This window comes from Diceros bicornis, chromosome X, assembly GCF_020826845.1.
Source record: "Diceros bicornis minor isolate mBicDic1 chromosome X, mDicBic1.mat.cur, whole genome shotgun sequence".
Lineage (NCBI taxonomy): Eukaryota > Metazoa > Chordata > Mammalia > Perissodactyla > Rhinocerotidae > Diceros > Diceros bicornis.
In genome coordinates, this window is record NC_080781.1 from 87219676 (window position 1) to 87237214 (window position 17539).

Sequence of the window (17539 nt, forward strand, 5' to 3'; positions counted from 1 at the left end):
TAAGATGCCACTTTATTATGTGTTGTGCTTGTTCCTTTGTGCCCAGTGCAAAGCTCTCTGGTGAGTTTAAGGGGCCTCCACTTCACGCTAATTTCAAACCAAAATCTCAGGATCTAATTACCCTGTAACCAGCTGCATGGTGCAGAAGAGGTAAGAGCATGATGTCACCTGTAAGAAAAAATAAGCCACATTTGAGAGTGTGACCTCCTCCCAAGTCAGGGTGGAGGGTGGGCCTAGGTCATTTACCCACTCTACTCATGGAAGTGAAAGCAACAGCTTATATAGATGTCTTTTCAGGGTGAGGCACTCCTCTCCTCCCCTTCCTCTTCTTCCCCATCCCCACTCCCTCCCCCCCTCCTCCAGCCCTCTCCCTTCCTTCCCTCCTCTACTTTCCCTTCCTCCTCCCTCACACCCTTTTCTCCTTCCACCATCCTCCCCTTTCCTTCTCCTCACCCTCCCTCCCTCCTTCTTCCCTCTCCCTCCCCACTTTCTCTTCTCCCACCCTTTTCCCCTTTCCTTCCCCCTCCCTCCTCCTCTTCTCTTCCTCCCCCATCCCATTTCTCTCCAATCACTTGAATGTGTATCCTCCAAAGAAGAGCTAAGTTCTGGGAAATATATCAGAATGTTAATAATAGTTACATTTTTTAAAATTTCCCTTTTCCTCAGTATTTTCTACTTTTTCTATAATAGGCATATTTTTTATAATTAGGAGAAAATGCTAGATTCTCATAGCATGATACACTTTATTTGACATTTATTTATTTTAGGTTGTAATAGAAGAACATGAAAAAAATCAAATGATGTAAAGTGATCATTTTCAATGAAAGGCAAAGTAGAACATATACAAAGAAAATATGGTTAGTAACTTTAGTTTACAATTACACAGTATAAGATGAGGAAACATTTTTTTAAATACTGGGTCATATTAACACCTCGGTGGTAAACAATAACTTCATTATGATTAAATTTATAGACCAGTATGTCAAATAAATAAGCACACAGTTGTATCATATATGGTTTTGATGGACATTCTTAAATGTATGCTAATCTTTTTTCAAGTAATTAAATTTTACAATAGACTGTTCTAGTTGGTATAATCACTGTATTCCTATAGCAAAGTAATGAAGGCACAGCTAGTGCAAGCAGATTTAAACCCTTAGTTTTCTGGGCTGGAAAAAGAAAAAAAAAACACTTGCATTGATACTTCAGGAACTTTTTTTTCAAATATTTGTCTCAGTTAACAATTCTGACAGTTTTCACAGCTATATTCTGGTAGGAACATGACAAAAAGACTTCACAAAAATCAAAACTCTGTAGCACCAAACTAACATGCTTTAGATAATTGACAGCAGTTTACATATTTTGAAGAATATTACACTACAACAGGCGAGATAGAATAAATTGATACTTAAGACAATTTTTTAGACTACCAAGAAAATATGAAAACACCAGACTGTAAGGAATACTAGTGTTGAGGTTATGAGGCAGGTTTTTTTGTTTGTTTGTTTTTTTCCAACGCTATATAAACCTGCTTCACTTCTGCTTGAAGTTTTGAGATTCTTGAATATTCTTTCAGGCAGCCTCTTTTTTATTTTCGACATTTTCTGTTTCTATAATCTTTGCCATCATCATAGGTACCGTTGACTTCTCCTGTATAGTAATAGATTGATTTCAGGATGACGTTATCATGTAAAATTTGACCAATTTCAAAGTCCTTGTCAAGGATAGCATCTTCTCGTGGTTCCAGCTTTCCGATTTGGGGAATCTCAGGAGGGCTAAAGAAATTGAAAAATGATGCATTAGGAACCACTCTTGGCTGGATTTTAATTTCTCCAGTAGCAGTTGTGCGACTCTGAGTTGTTGTCATGGTAACATCCTTTCCTCTTCTCCAATCTATCTTACAGCCTTTGCAGTCTTGGATTTCCCATCCCCAAGAGAAGAAGGGATCATCGTGATCTGGTTTTGACTTTATTATATATGTCTTGGTCAGCATCTCATCTCTGAAGTATGGGTTGGGTAGAAAATAAAATTCAAATGTGTAACTTATAGGCTGGCCAGGTTTTGAGAACTTCAGGCTAACATCTGACAAAAACTTCAGAATAGGCTCATCATACTTCTGAATCATGGGCCCAAGCTTGTCAACATTCTTTAAAACAGTCAGCCAGTAGTCAGGAATGCCTTTAGGATCTTCTTTTTTAGGCTTTCCCTTACGAGCTCTTTTAAGATTCACTCTTTCTTTAGGCCTGACCTCAGGAACTCTTTTAGAAGCCTCTTTTACTCCAGCCCTTGCCTTAGCCTCTACTGCCTTAGGCTGTCCTTTATCTTCTGCCTTTGCCTGGGGGACTTCTTTAGCATCTTCTTTTACTTCAGGCTTTGCCTCCAGCAAATCTTTAGACTCTGCTTTTTCTTCAGCCTTTGCCTCAGGAATTTCGTTAGGTACCTCATTTTCTTCAGCCTTTACCTCAAGTTTTTCTTTAGGGTCGTCTTCTTCCTCACCTTCTAAGGCAGGCATTTCACTAGGGCTGTCTTCCTGCACCTCCTCATCACTGCTGAACACCTCATCCTCTGAATTCCATTCACATTCTTCTTCTGTAGGTTCATATTCTGCATTGATGATTTGAAATCGCCGATCATATAGAGGCTTATTGAGTTCAGCATATTTTCGTTCGAGATCGTGAATTGCCTTTAAGAACAGAGCGTCTACCTTGTCACATTCATCTTGAATATTTCTGAGCGCCTGCACACGATTTCTAACTGACTGAGGCAGCCGGTCCACGAAATTTTTACCCGACGGAGCCCGCCGCGCCCTTCTGGAAGGCCCAGGTACCCTCTTCTTTCTATATAAGCGGCTGCGGCTACTGCTGCTGCCACTGCTGCTGTAACTAGTGCTTCTGCTCGAGCTACTGCTGTCAGATTCTTCCCCAGAATCGCTAGACGAGCTAGCCAGCATCTCTTCAGCAACCCCCTGGGCGGCAGGTCCCGAGACCATGTTAAGATCCGCTTCTGCCATTTTGCAAGCCAGTAAACCTCTAAAGGTGGTGACTACTGCTGAGACCGCGCGCCCAGAGATGGGCAGAAAATGACTCACGGATGCTTGGGTGGCGGCAGCGGCCCGGGCTGAGAAGGTGGCAGCGGCGAAGGCAGCAGCAGCGTGGGGCGGGACTGGGCTGCGGCGATCGCGCGGAGGTGACAGCGGCAGTGGAAGCCTGCGCGAGAGCGGCGGTGGCAAGGCCTCTCCCGGCTGCCGCCGCGGTGGACAGAGGCGTGCCGCAGCCGAATAGCGCTGTGTGAGACCCCAAGTTCTCTTCACGGTTTAGATCGGCAGCCCCCTCCCCTTGCAGTCAGACCTCCTGTTAGTTTAGTTCCCAGGGTGCCTTTAGCTCGCGCCTCATTTGCTGGGCAAGTTTGATTGACAGTCCCTAAGCCCAATGAATGACCAAACGCACCGCCCGCCTTCCAGGCTCCGCCCATCTTCCCAGACGCTCCTTGGTAGCTGAGGCACACACCCCTGGAAGACGATTTTTCCCCTTTAAATTCTACCTTTATAGTTTTATAATTCAAAAAAAAAAAGCTTAGATATGAGGTAAAAATACTAGCCATAGTTCCTAACAAGGGAAGAGGAGTATCTTTCTCCCATCCGCTCATCCTAAATTCCCGTTTGGTTTATCAGGGGCCTCTTGACAAAAATCTGTTTTTAAAAAATTGGATGAAAGTACTCCAAGTGGCATCATTGGGTAGTGTGATTATGGATGATTTTTTTTAATCTATTTTATCTAAATATTCTATGAGCATGTATTTTTACACTGGAAAAAAGGAGAGTCGTTTATTGGCAAAGGAGGGAGGGGCTAGAAAGCAGGCATGTTGCATTCCACGTAGCAGTTTTAATAAGTGCTGTCTGTGATGTTTGGCAAGCCTGCTTTATATCCATCTACAAGGTTTTCGAGCCCATGTTGCCGTGAGTCAGTTGCACCATTTTTACTATATTTCTCTCTTTAAGCTGGCGTATAATGTACCTCAACCTTGCTGCTGACTTGCCAGTTAGCCCTTCAAACCTTGTAGATAAAATAAAAGGGTATTCAAATGTTAGGTAGTATTGTTTAAAAGCAGAAGGTTTGCTCTATACTTTTGTGCAGCAGTTTTCAATTCCACAAACAGCAGAATGGGAGGGGAATTTGTGCTGATAAACGTGCATCCTCTGTCAATATATACTTCACAATGTCATCTACCACCAATTTCCTTCTAACATTGTAAAATTCTAGCCATATTAAAAGTATGATTTACAAGTCCAGAAATATGTGAATAAACTTTTGCAAAATGAAATTTAAAAACAGGTATCTGTTATTTTTATTTACAGGATTCTTTTCTGCTACAGAACAACTCCCTTGGTACATCCAAAAAGACCAGTGTTTACCTTTCATTAAAAGGTAAGGAACATATTTAGCCCATTTTTATGAATGACAAGAATTACCTACCTGTATTTGAATAAAAATTCACAGAATATAGTCTTTTAAAGACTTAATTGGAAGATATCTTGATATTTCTATGGAAGCAGAAAAATCCACGGAGGTGATTTGACATACTAATGTAGAAAATAGCCTAATTAATCACATTCACTATCTAAACCTGCTCATAGAATACAAGCAGTAAATTAAAATATGAATTATTTTATTTTAAATGAGGAAAATGTTAGATTAACTTTTATGTTACTTTTTTATTGTAGGATTTGTGCTTTGTCGTTTCATCATATATTTTATAAAAAATTAGGAAGCACTAGTCTTCTATTTTGTAAATGGATCTACTTTTATTGTTTATTTCTGATTGTCAAAGTATATAAGCATTTTAAAGAAAAAATACAATATAGAAAATTCCAATGATAGTAAAAATACACAATCTTAACAACCAAACTATAGCCATTGTTAGCATTTTGATGCATTTCCTTCCAGAAATTTCTTTGTACATATACACACCTGCCTATTTATATACACTGTTTTATCTATGTGACATCATATTATGTTTTGTAATCTGCTCATTTAATTTATCAATTAATTGTGGCTATATTTTCATGGTAAATAATCAACATCTTATTTTAAAATAGATACATATTCCATGGAAATATTTGCCTTAATTTATTTAACCAGATTCCTGTTATAGGGCACCTATTTCCCACACTCTCTCTCCACTAACATACATATATTTTCCTGTTATAAGAAAATTAGCCCTGGATATGTACTGTATGCACTTGTGAAAATTACTCACAGGATGAATTCCTAGAAAGGAGAGGGCTGGAATAAATTGTGTGCTCATTTTACTCTTTGATACATATTGCCAAACTTCTCTCCAGAAAAGTTATCACAATTTACAGTCCCATCAACAATGAATGAGTTCATTTATTTAGTCATTCAGCTAATATATTCCTGTGCTTGCCATGTGCCAAGCATATGTGGTAGAGGATAGCAATAGAATGGTGAATAAAACTTACTAGGTGCATATCTTTTCATTTCATAATTTAAATCAAAACATATACTGTGAAAATGATTTAAATCAATAGAGTTATGACATAAATATTGTTCTACAACTTATTTTCATTTAAAATGATGGACATTTTTTTTAATGAATGATCTTACATTTTTATAGCACTTTAATGGTTTCATATACATGTTAAATTTTGTACCATCAGGAATTAGTATTTTGGAGTAAGAAATGAATTAGGGATCCGTATTTTTAAAAAATATATGTTTTTATTAGCAAATAAAATCTAATAAGTAAAAATTATAAAAAATAAAGGTCTGCTCTCTGTTTCTATAGATTAGTTTGTATTTTCTAGGATGTTATATAAATGGAATCATGTAATATACCCCTCTTTTTACTTGTCTTCTTTCACTTAGCATAATTATTTTGAGATTCATCCATGTTGTTGTGTGCATGGAGAGTCATTTTCCTGTTTTGTTACTGAGTAGTTATCCATTACTTGGAAATACCGCAATTTGTTGATAGGCATTTGTGTTTCGAGTTTTGGGCTACTGTGAATAAAGCTTCTATGTTCATTTGTATATGTCTTTGTATGGACATGTGTTTTCATTTGTTGGTGTGTATATTTAACTTTTTAAGAAATTAGCTGTTTTCCAAAGTGGTTGTACAATTTTGTATTCTCACCAGCAGTGTCAATACTAGGTGTGGTCACTGTTTTTAAATTTAGCCATTTTAATAGGTATGTAGTAGTATCTCATTATGGTTTTACTTTTCATTTTCCTAATGACTAATGATGTTGAACATCTTTTTGTGTACTGATTTACCATCCACATATCTTCTTTGGTGAAGTGTCTATTCATATTTTGCCCATGTTTCTATTAGGTTGTTGTCTTACTATTGAGTTTTGAGAATTCTTTATATACTCTGGATACAAGTGTTTTATCAGATATAAGCTCTGTGAATATTTTCTCCCAATCCGTGGATTTTCTTTTCATCCTCTTAATAGTGCCTTTCATGGTTTTTCAGAGAGCAGAAGTTTGTGATTTTGATGAAGTCCAATTTATCATCTTTTTTTTTCTTTTATGTACCATGCTTTTGGTATCATTTCTAGGAAATCTTTGCCTAGCCCAAGGTCACAAAGATATTCTTCTACTTTTTTTAGAAGTTTTGTTTAGAAGTTTTGTACTTTCAGAACTTTAGATCTGATCTATTTCTGTATGTGTTACATGATATAAATTGAAATTTTTTTTTACATATGGATATCTAATTGTTCTATCTTTATTTGTTGAAAAGACTATCTTTCTCTACTGAATTACCTTTGCACCTTCGTCAAAAATTAGTTGTCCATATATGTGTGGGTATATGCTAGACTCTTTATTCTGTTCCATCATATATTGATTTTAATCACCTAATTGGTAAATATTTGTTAGATATGTTTGAGAGAGAATGAGAACCAAATTCTGGGCTAACAGAATTTCATTACAGTGGAGACAGTTACAGCAGCTGGATCTTCATCCTTGGCCTTTCATTTCTGCTCTCAAATATCTGAGAGAAAGTGGCAAATAGCAGTAATAACCTAGGAAACAAATAAAAACAAGAAATACAAATACTCTTCTATTTCCCGGAGTTGCCAGTGTGTGACTGTCTACAGTCCAGCCAGAGGGATGGTAGCTAGCATTATTCAGGGGCACAAATAATGCCCTTGTTTTTCTCGCCTTTGATAAGAGAGAGACCTGTTGGCTAAAATGTAAATAAAAAGTATTTTCAAGCGGTTAATAAGTTATGGTTTAAAAAGGAATAACAATAAAAAATGGTTATTATTTCATACTATGGTTTTCAAAGCAAAATTGTCTCATTCCATACTCATTCCTAAAATAAGGATACACACAAATGAATAGAATATAGTATGTGGCTATAACTGATTTTTAAAGGAAATATTTGTGAATTACATTTCTGGCACTATAGCCTTAACTGCATGGAGTTTAAAAGGGCAGTTACAATTTATGCAATGGCAGAAAAGGAAAATCACTTACTTATTTGGATATTTGTTCTAATGCTAGCTTTCAACTTAAAAATAGCATACATTGTTCAAAAATGTAAATCCACATCACAGAGGAACACTTTTACAAGGGCAGTCAAGAATCTTTTGCTGATAGTACTCATTTGAAGAATTCCCACACTAAAATTCAAATAAAGCAAACCTGTTTTATTGCAAGTTTGGAAGCATTTTATTTAATTCTGCTAAAAAGAGGGAAAAAATTCAAAGTATTTGAATGGTGAGCAATGTCCATACATGTATATCTGACTATAATAACTATTTCTTAATTTTGCATTACATTTGGACAATGTAGAACAAGCCAAAATTGACATTTTATGTCAATTTTCATCCAGAATTCCAAAATATGTTTAATTAATTTGATTAAGTGCATCCTCTGAGGAAAATTGAGTCTTATGGTACTGCAAATATTCCTGCCAGTGGGAACAAATACATATCCTGCAGCTCTTCAGAGATGATGGTCATTTTTGTATCAAACAACATACACATAATTCACAAAACCCTGTCTTAGAATATAAAAGAGGAGAATCCCAACAATAATCAAGCCTCAGTATTTGATTCCTTTAGTGAGACATTATTACTTAAGTGATTTTAGTATAGGTTCTGGAGTCAGAATTGCTGGGCTTGAATCTTGGTATTTGCTCTCACTAGTTGTATTAGATATTGGGCAGACTACCTCACTTTTATTACCTGTATTCTCCCTCTTTAAAATGGGGCTAATAATGGCACATAAAACTCAAATTCAATATTGTTTGATATTTTTAATAATATTATTATTTATCAAGATTGTGTGTAAAGTAACCTTTCATATTATATAGTCTCAAGCCACTCATAGCATTTCTTTCTGACTATGTTGTGACTTCTATTTTGGAAGCAGCATAGGAATCTACAAATAGAGATTTTCCAACTCTAATATGCATGAAGGTGGAAATTTCATGGATGTTGGCAACTCCTTGATATTAATTATAATATTAGGTCTTGATAGTTCTAAGGTCAAATAGCCACTCATCCTGATTGGCATTATCTGCCTACAGAATGTCTCCTGCTATTTCAAAGGAAAAAAAAATCAATACAATGTTAATATAATTCCATGCCAGGTATTATAATATTTTACACCACATACAGCCCCCTTTCTTTCTTGAGAGCTTTCAAACTTCCTAACAGTCCTAAATTATATAATCATTATCTAAGTCTTGAACTTGTATCTCATGTTTATTTTTGGCACTATTTATTTTTATTCTATTATGAAGGTTAAGAGTATAGAATTTACATAAAACTAACTACATATATATTTAAATATAATATAACTCTCAATGTGTTAAATAATGACTGCTGTTCTTGATATTAATAAGATTTTTTTTTATTTTTTACGTGTTGGTTTAGAGTACTGTGTATTGTGACTTAATTTTAAATACTCATCTAATACCTTAGATTTCCCTTTTTATTTTCTATTACTTAGAGTAATGATGTCAAGTCTAACTAACAGCTGTGTGAAAATATTGTCCTCGTTAGAAGTGAAAGGAATTTTAGAGATGATCTAATCCAACCTCCCTATACAGATCAGGGAAAATGACACCTTCTCTATTAGATGGACATGCTAGGTGCTTCCAGGTGTTTGTCATTACAGACAATTCCATGATTAACACACTTTCACATATATTATTAGGTATTCAAAAAGTCATTTTCACAAATGTTAATGATTTTGGTTTAGGGGCAGATTAAGGGGTAAAGATTGTTCAGGTCCTCCAATAATAGAGAATTATTCTAAGTATTATGTAGTAAGTGTTCATAGTTGTCACTGAATAGTAATAACTAACTTTATTTATCACTTTCAATGTATCAGACACTGGACCAAGTGCTTTACTTTGACTATTTCAATTTAATAAACCCACTGAGGGGTTTATTATCATCCTCATACTATCTTTATATGGTATTATCCTCATATCATCCTTGTATCCTCAATGATTGCTAAGTGAATAACTTGTTCAAGGTCATATAGTTCATAATCGGAAGAGCCCAGATGTGAAACCAGATGATTTGATTCCAGATGTTGAGTTTCTAACCACTCTACCATACCATCTTTAATGAACAAAATTGAATAAACTTCTGGACAGGTGCTGGAACTGGAGATAAGTGACAGCCATGGCCACTCGTCCATTCCCCTGGTAATAGTTATGTTCTCGTGGTGTTAGTACCTTTAAAGGCATCAGTCCTCGAGTTCCTCTGGCTTACACAACGGACTTAGCTTGAACTGACAAGGTATACTAGAACAAGCTAATTTAATGAAAAAGATGGTTTTCATTAATTCTAACATACTTAATGACTTTATTTGGTTAACAGCCAAACACTGGGAGGTCAGAGCTTAAAGTAAATGCCAATGTATCCAATCTACAATTAAGTGAAAAACATCCTAGGAATTTTTCCATTTAAGTATCCCTAGCAGCAGAGGAACTTGTACTTTGAGGAGCCTGAATGTATGACCTGAAGCTACCCATTGAAAGCAGGAAACTCCTTGAAATCTATACATTTTAACTATAAATTTCTTTTCAATATTTGACTTGTATTCCATAATTTATTGACATTAGTTTTTATATAAGGTAAGATTCCTTGTTCCTGAGTAAAATTGACACCCAGGAAGATACACTATGATGATCTGATCCATTTTCCTGTGAGTTTCAGGCAACAGCACAGGCTCTGGGGTCAGACTACCTGGATTTAAATCCTTCCACTCACTGTCTGTGTGACCCTGGACAAGTCACACATCTCCAACCCTCTCATAGGTTATGTTATCTTTAGAAAGAGGATAATGATAGGAAGTGCCCCATAGGGTGGTTTTATAAGAATTAAGGGGAGAATCTATATAAATTATTTGTCAGATGCATAAAGACTCAATAAGTGTTTTCTATTATTATACCATTCACAGGGCCACATGGGGATTCCTATCCCAGTTGAATGAGTATGATCCATGGCCAAGGCTAATGAATTTAATCAGCTTGAGTTGCTGTGTTTTATATGTGCATCATCCCTTTCAAATTAGAAAATAAGTTGAATTTGCCTTGTGACCCAAAGTCACATTTTGTTGTTAAGGTGAGAACTAATATCCTTGGTTTAGTTATGGTCCATTGTGGCAGGCTTTTCAATTAAATTATATGCTTAGCATGTAGTAAAGGCTAATGCTTCAGCAAATCTGGTATTAATATTTTCAAGGTGAAGATAGCTAACACTTCACTGTTGTCTAACTCAGCAATGAAAGAGAAGAAGCAAGAAAATTGCATCATGACTGACTACAAGTGAGTAAACGAATAGGATGTCTAATGAACTCTTTGTTTTTAGTTTTCCTCAAAAAATCCACTTAATACAGAGAAAGAAACAAGAAATGGAGCCATAAATTCTCCAGATTTATTACTTTGTTTTAGTGAGTCTCTTAAAACAGATGTAACCAAAATTTCAAAATTATAATATTAAGCAGGTTTGTCTGTCTTTTATAACCAATGTTTGTCTGTCTAAAAGACTAAGCATTTTCTGTTTAGAGGTAACCAAACTAATTAATACAGTTTCATTATCTGACATGAGAATGTGTCTAGCCTTCCCTGTAAAAAAGGTTAAAAATGACATAAAGAAAGAATTATGTAAATTATTAGACTAAATGATCAGTCTGCTTGCCGCTGCCTCCACGCTCTTCCCTAGCTTCTAATGTATGCTATACATAGTTCTTTGAAAAATCTTCCTGAAAACACTTATCATTATCCCTGCTCTAATCCCAAAATTTTAGTGATACTGTACTGTCTGGAATCAGACCTATGTGTATATGTATAAACTGTGTCTTTTACCCTCTGGTGACCTCGGGCAAATTTCTCAACTCATTTTGCCTCAGTTTCCTCATCTGTAAAATGAGAATAATAATAGTACCTACCTCATAGAGCCATGGTGAGCTTTAAATAATATAATACATGTAAAACCCTTAGAACATAGTGAGTGCTCAATCAGTGAATTCTAACTTCCTTACTAAACTTATCTTCTCCATGAATGCTTTCCCACTGGAATGTAGTTCTTTAACTCTTCATTTCTTTTAAGGCTTATTTACTCAGGCTACATTACATTTTTGTATACTTTTTGATAAACATTATAACAGAGCCACATAGGTCATTTCTTATATGTACACACACACCTTCTTTTCTTAAGTGTATCTTACATTTCCCTAGGGCAGGACCAAGATATTTTCTTGTGTATAACTCTCCATCCTTGCACAGAGTATTGCTCTGCACGAGAACACACTTAGTACTAAGAAACTTCTTGAACTAATGAACTGGCTCCCTGATAGCAGGTCTGTTTTTACTTGCTGCTGAAGTAAAAACGATTTTTAGCCTTTAATTATATCCTACTTTTATTTAATAATTGTCCTCTAAATGTACCAAATTTACTGGTGCATAACTGCCACGTGGCAAATCACATTAGTTTACTAAATTTTCAGGATTCAAAGAATTAGTGTTTTAGCAACCAATTTCTAAATAGAAACATCTTATATACTTTTTTAATAGCTAAGAGGCTATGCAGAGTCTTCAGAAGAAAAATCCTGGAATCTAATAAGGATCCATATTTAATATGAAATTAAAAGTTTCATTTACTCAACTCTCTGTTTCATTAGTATTTTCTTTAATAACACAAGATTTCTAGTAAATAATTTTCTGAAAATTGCTTTACAAATAATAGGCATTTAAAGGAAACTATATATCACAACATCAGGGCATCTCCTTTCAATAAATTGTACTTTGGATATCATAAAAATGGCTACTCATAAAGTTTTAGTTAAGTAAGATGAATAAGCTCTAAAGATCTGTTGTACAACATTGTACTATAGTCAACAATAATGTATTATACACTTAAAATTTGTTAAGAGGATAGATCTCATGTTAACGGTTTTTACCACAATAAAATAATTTTTAAAAAGGTTACTAGGAGAATCAGATTACTTTTTTTTTATTATCAGAGCCTTGTTATTTGAATTAAGTATCATCTACATGTCACGTTGAATTTTCCTTTCTTGTAGGACATTAGAAAACAAAGTCCCCCATTTCTTTGTCATTTAAAAGATACTTTTCCTTGGGAAGTTAAGTGTTCTTTTTTTACACAAAAAGTAGTTATTGAAGCATTTAAGCTTTTGGGAAAATGCCAGAAACCAAAGCTTGAGAACACGTCTGCCTTGGTAACTAAGAAGAAAAGAGCTGGTTCTCAATGTGTACAAAAGATGTCCACAGTAGGGTGTCAAATGAAAAAGGCAAGTTGCAAAACAATATCTTCAGTATGATCTCATCTATGTAAAAGTACACATAAAAAGATGTATATATGGGGTGTGCATGTTTGTGTGTTTTCATGTTCATAGAAAAATGCCTGAAAATATACACGCCAAACTCATGTAATTAGATGGAAGGAAAAGCTTTAACTTTTTATTTTCTATTCCGAAGCATTTTTTTAAATTTTTAAATGAGCATGTATGATTTTTGTAACTAAAAGAGGAAAAATTTAAGGCAACAATGAATAGCATTGTTTGAACAAAATTCGGTTGTTATTTAGTCAAGCAGAGTTTATTTAGAGAGCTTGAGTGCTGTCCCAATTACTGCTTTTGCAAAGTAGGAGCTATCTTTTGCTTGAGCAGCGCTCATACAACCTAGTCTGAGGCATCATCATACATTAGTGCCTTGCAAAATGCACCATTTGTCAGGCAGTTCATGCTTTATTCTGATTGGTATTTGAAGCTTTTATATGTAGTTATTTTTTCCCAAACATGATATTTTGTTGGGCTAATTATAACATTATCAGAGGCAGCACTGCCCTCCTTTCCATTGTGCTCACAAAAACTAAGTATTTTATTTTCTTTTTTTTTAAATTTTTTTCTTTTTTTTAATTTTTTGTTTATTGCAGTAACATTGGTTTATAACATTGTATAAATTTCAGGTGTACATCATTATACTTCTATTTCTGCATGGATTATATCGTGATCTCATGTTCACCACCCAAATACTAGTTACAATCCAAAAAACTAAGTATTTTAAATTTTCTTTCATTCAAATTGTTTTCTTTCCTCTTATTTCAAAACTCTTGTTGTTTCTCCTATTGACTTGTATAACCACGTTAATGGAGAAAATGACTCTTGCTTCTAGAGACTTATGTTACCTGGAAAATGAAGATCATGAGTGGATCAATCATTCTTCTGAAAAGTTTATTTTTACCTTTATGGGAAAAACTTTGGCCAATTCCTACAAATATCTATTTGGATTTTGTAGTCTCCTTTTTTTCCTGTGGTTTTGTGATGATTTCAATAAATTTCAAGCCATAACATGTTGCTTGATCATAAAATTACTAAGCAAATTGCATTTTTCTACAAATGTTGTGTACATAATTTAGCTGCAAATGATGTACATTTGCTTATAAGTTTACAATATGCTTACTAAGAGATTCTGTTTAATTCTGTAAATGACATATGCTTACTGGACTGAAATTTGAAATCACTGGACCAAAGTTATTATAAAATAGTAAAAAAAAAGTTAATGTGATGTGCATTTCAAAGAGATAGCTATGACTGATAAAGTATTCTAGTAACTATTCCCTTCTATACTCTCTTGCATTCCAACTGTCATTTCACTATTTCAGACCTCTGTCATTTCCCATCTGGGTTATTTACCTCATTCTTGTCACTTATCTCCCTACCTCGAGCTATTTTGCTTCCCTTCCAGCCTATATTCTACTGTGAAATTAACTTTTCTAAAATGCTATTTTCATCATGTCATACTCTTCTTGAAAATCTGTAGTAAATCCTCATTGAAAGAATGATGTAGGGAAAAGAAAACTAGATTTGAAGTTAGACAGCCTGTGGTAAGTAATTTTATAGATTCCAGAGTCAAACATACCCACATTTGCCGCTTGCTAGCTGTATGGCCTTGAGAAGTTACTTAATCTCACTAATCCACAGTTTCCTTACCAGTGAAATGTAGAAGATAATATATAACTATACTAATTAGGACTTCTTAGTTGCAAGCAACATAAATCAACTCTGGCTATCTTACCCCAAATTTAATTCATTGGAAAAATAACAGGGTCTCACAGAGTCTGTGGAAGGCTAGTGAGTCAGGTCTAGAAATAGGTGGGAACTGAAGTAGCTCTGGATACCTAGGAAGCAGAAAACACAACAAGGGCCTCATAACCAGAGTAGTCTCATGTTGTAGTAGTCATGATGTTGAGGATGAGATAAACTGGAACTTTGGTCATTTGCAATTTACTTGCTTGCCCCTTCACTACAGGAGGGTAAGGCCTCTAGTTATAGTCTCACTGGACTCTTCTCGAAAGAAAATCAGAGTACTATGAGACTAAGGAAGTGGTTGCCCAATATCCAACATATGACAATGTTCACTATGCATGTAAACCACCAGTCACATAGTAGGTGCTCAGTAAATGGCTATTTTAACAGGGTAAAGACTGGACAACTTAATCAGGCACTCATGGCCATCCACTTTCTGGCCTCAACTTACCTTTTCAAACTTGATTTTCTCCTAAAACCTCTGCATAAACCCTGAATTCTCATCTCTGCCCTTCTCAGTCCATTTTTCCTGCCTGAAATGCTCTCAACCTCTCTCACTTTTTAATATTCTCTTCTAAGAGTATTCTTACTTTTTAATTTATCTTTTCTAACTTCAGCTCTTTTTCTGATCTCTGAATCACTGATTTTCTATTTCCTCATTTCCTCTTAATCATAGATTGCTCCTTGACATCTTTTTTGAGTGGTAGTCTTGTATAGTCTAACACCTTCATGTGCCTTATTTCTCCTAGCAAGATTATAAACTCCTTGAGAAAGAGATCATGTACCATATATTTCTTTGTTTCCTTGATGGCACTTAAGCCAGTGTTATGCACATAGTAGGTGCTCATAAACTTATGATAAATGAATGCAAGAATGTGAATTATTTATTTAAATCAATATTCATTTAATGATTACCTGCTGTATACTCAGCACTGTGGTGATTGCTTTGAGGATACAGGGAAAAAAATAAAACCTTGAAAGTTGACTTTGATGTAGCACACAGTCTAATTTAGGAGAGAAAAAATAAAAGCGTGAAGCACCCCAAGAGTAATTATATTAATAAGTAAAAAATATCATGTGAAAATGTTATATATCAGTACTAAGTGTATAAGAAGATGTAAAGAGCAGGAATTAACTAGATATGTGTGAGGTATGAGCAGATTGCCTTGTCTAGGATGAAGAGTTCACATTGAAAAATAATAAGAGATGATGTTAGAGCACATAAGGTTAGGGAAGACTTTGAAAGAGAATTTTATAAATTTAAATTTAATATAATAGGGAATAATATTTGATTAAATAAAAGTCCATCTATACAAAAGAACACTAATCTGCTATCCACAGTGATGAATATTTATTGACTTAGAAAGATAATCAAAAAATAGTATTCAACCACAAAAGCAGGTTACAAAATATTATGTATATCAATTAATTTTTTAAATAAAGGGCATAAATACACATTAAAATATCTGGAAGTATAATCAACAAGGTATTAGCTATGCTTACATGTAGGTGGTATATTCTGTAGTTGCTTTTTGTTTAAAAATTTTTTTAGCAAATTTTTTGTTTGAAAGAAAAAATATATATGTATATGTATACTTAAAGGTACTATAGATTTTCAAGGACAATAGTGATGTGAAAAATGGTACTTGAGGTAGGTTGCTTTAGCATCTGTATATAAGGATTTAAAACCAGTAAGATATGCTAAGAAGGCTTGATTAGATAGTGGAAAGGGCAAATTTAAGAGATGCTTTGGAGAATAATTAGTTTGCTAGGTTTCTAATTTAATGTGGGGATTAAGGTAGTGAGACTGAAAACAACACTGAAATTGTGAGGAATAGAGAACAGATAAAGGTGCCACTAATAGTTATGGAAAAATTGAGAAGGAAAGCTTATTGAGGTAAGAGGTGGAGAAGAGGAGTTAGTTAACTTTTGCATGGAGTAGTATGAAAGTTAACTGGATATTTGACATTAGAACTGGAAAAAAGCTTAGCAGTCAGGGCTGGAAATATAAGCTTGTGATTTATTGGTATGTAGAGTGTTAGCATAGATGGAGATACTATGAAAATTAGTACATACGTAGGCTTGAGGAAAGCCAACAGGGGACTTAAATAAGTCCACCAAATTCTTCCATTTACTATATCCCTATTTTTTTTAAACAGATTTATTGAAATGTAATATACATACTATAAAATTCACTCTTTATTAGTGTATAATTGAGTGATTTTATAAATCAATAGGGTTGTGCAACTATCACCACAATTCAGTTTTAAAATTTTTCCATCATCCCAAAAGTTCTCTGGGGCCCATTAGCAGTTAATCCCTACTCCCACATCCAGGCTTAAGCAAATACTCTTCTGTTTTCTGTCTCTGTAAGTTTGCCTTTTCTGTACATTTTGTATAAATGGAATCATACAATATGTGGTTGTTTCTAGCTTCTTTTGCTGAGCATAATGTTTTTAAGGTATATCTATGTTGTAGCATGTATCAATAGCTTGTTCATTTCAATTGATTAATAGTATTTCATTGTATAGATATATCACATTTTGTTCATCCATTTACTAGTTGATGGACGTTTGGATTTTTTTCCAGTTTTTTGCTATTATGGGTAATGTTACCATGAATATTTACATATATGTTTCTGTGTGGACATATATTTTTATTTCTCATGGTTAGATTCCTAGGAGTAAAACTGCTGTTACCTGGTAAATTTGGGTTTAACTTGTTAAGAAACTGTCAAAACATTTTCCAAAGTGTCTGTGCCATGTTACATTCCCACCAGCAATGCACAAGTGGTCCACTTTCTCCATATCCTCCCCAATACTTGGTATTATTTGTCTTTTTGATTATAGCCACTCTAGTAGGTATGTAGTGGTCTCTTGTTGGGGTTTTGATTTACATTTCCCTAATGACTAATGATGTTGTACATTTTTTCATGTCCTTTT

The 17539-nt window shown here is 34.6% G+C and overlaps 2 protein-coding genes across 3 annotated transcripts in view; one reads left to right on the forward strand and one right to left on the reverse strand.

Moving 5' to 3' along the window:
- Positions 1-736: 736 nt before the first annotated feature.
- On the reverse strand, positions 737-3341 carry NAP1L3 (nucleosome assembly protein 1 like 3). Its single transcript, XM_058536302.1, has one exon. The coding sequence runs from the start codon at positions 3008-3010 to the stop codon at positions 1589-1591; it is 1422 nt and encodes a 473-aa protein (XP_058392285.1). The 5' UTR covers positions 3011-3341; the 3' UTR covers positions 737-1588.
- Positions 3342-3531: 190 nt separating this feature from the next.
- FAM133A (family with sequence similarity 133 member A) overlaps positions 3532-17539 on the forward strand; it is a 44713-nt gene continuing 30705 nt past the window's right edge. The window contains exons 1-2 of one of the 2 annotated variants that reach the window (XM_058535250.1): positions 3532-3583; positions 4355-4424. The gene's annotated coding sequence lies outside the window, so the exon portion shown is untranslated. Of the gene's footprint in view, positions 3584-3900; positions 3956-4354; positions 4425-17539 lie in introns of those variants that run through there. The other variant, XM_058535251.1, reaches the window with a different exon arrangement.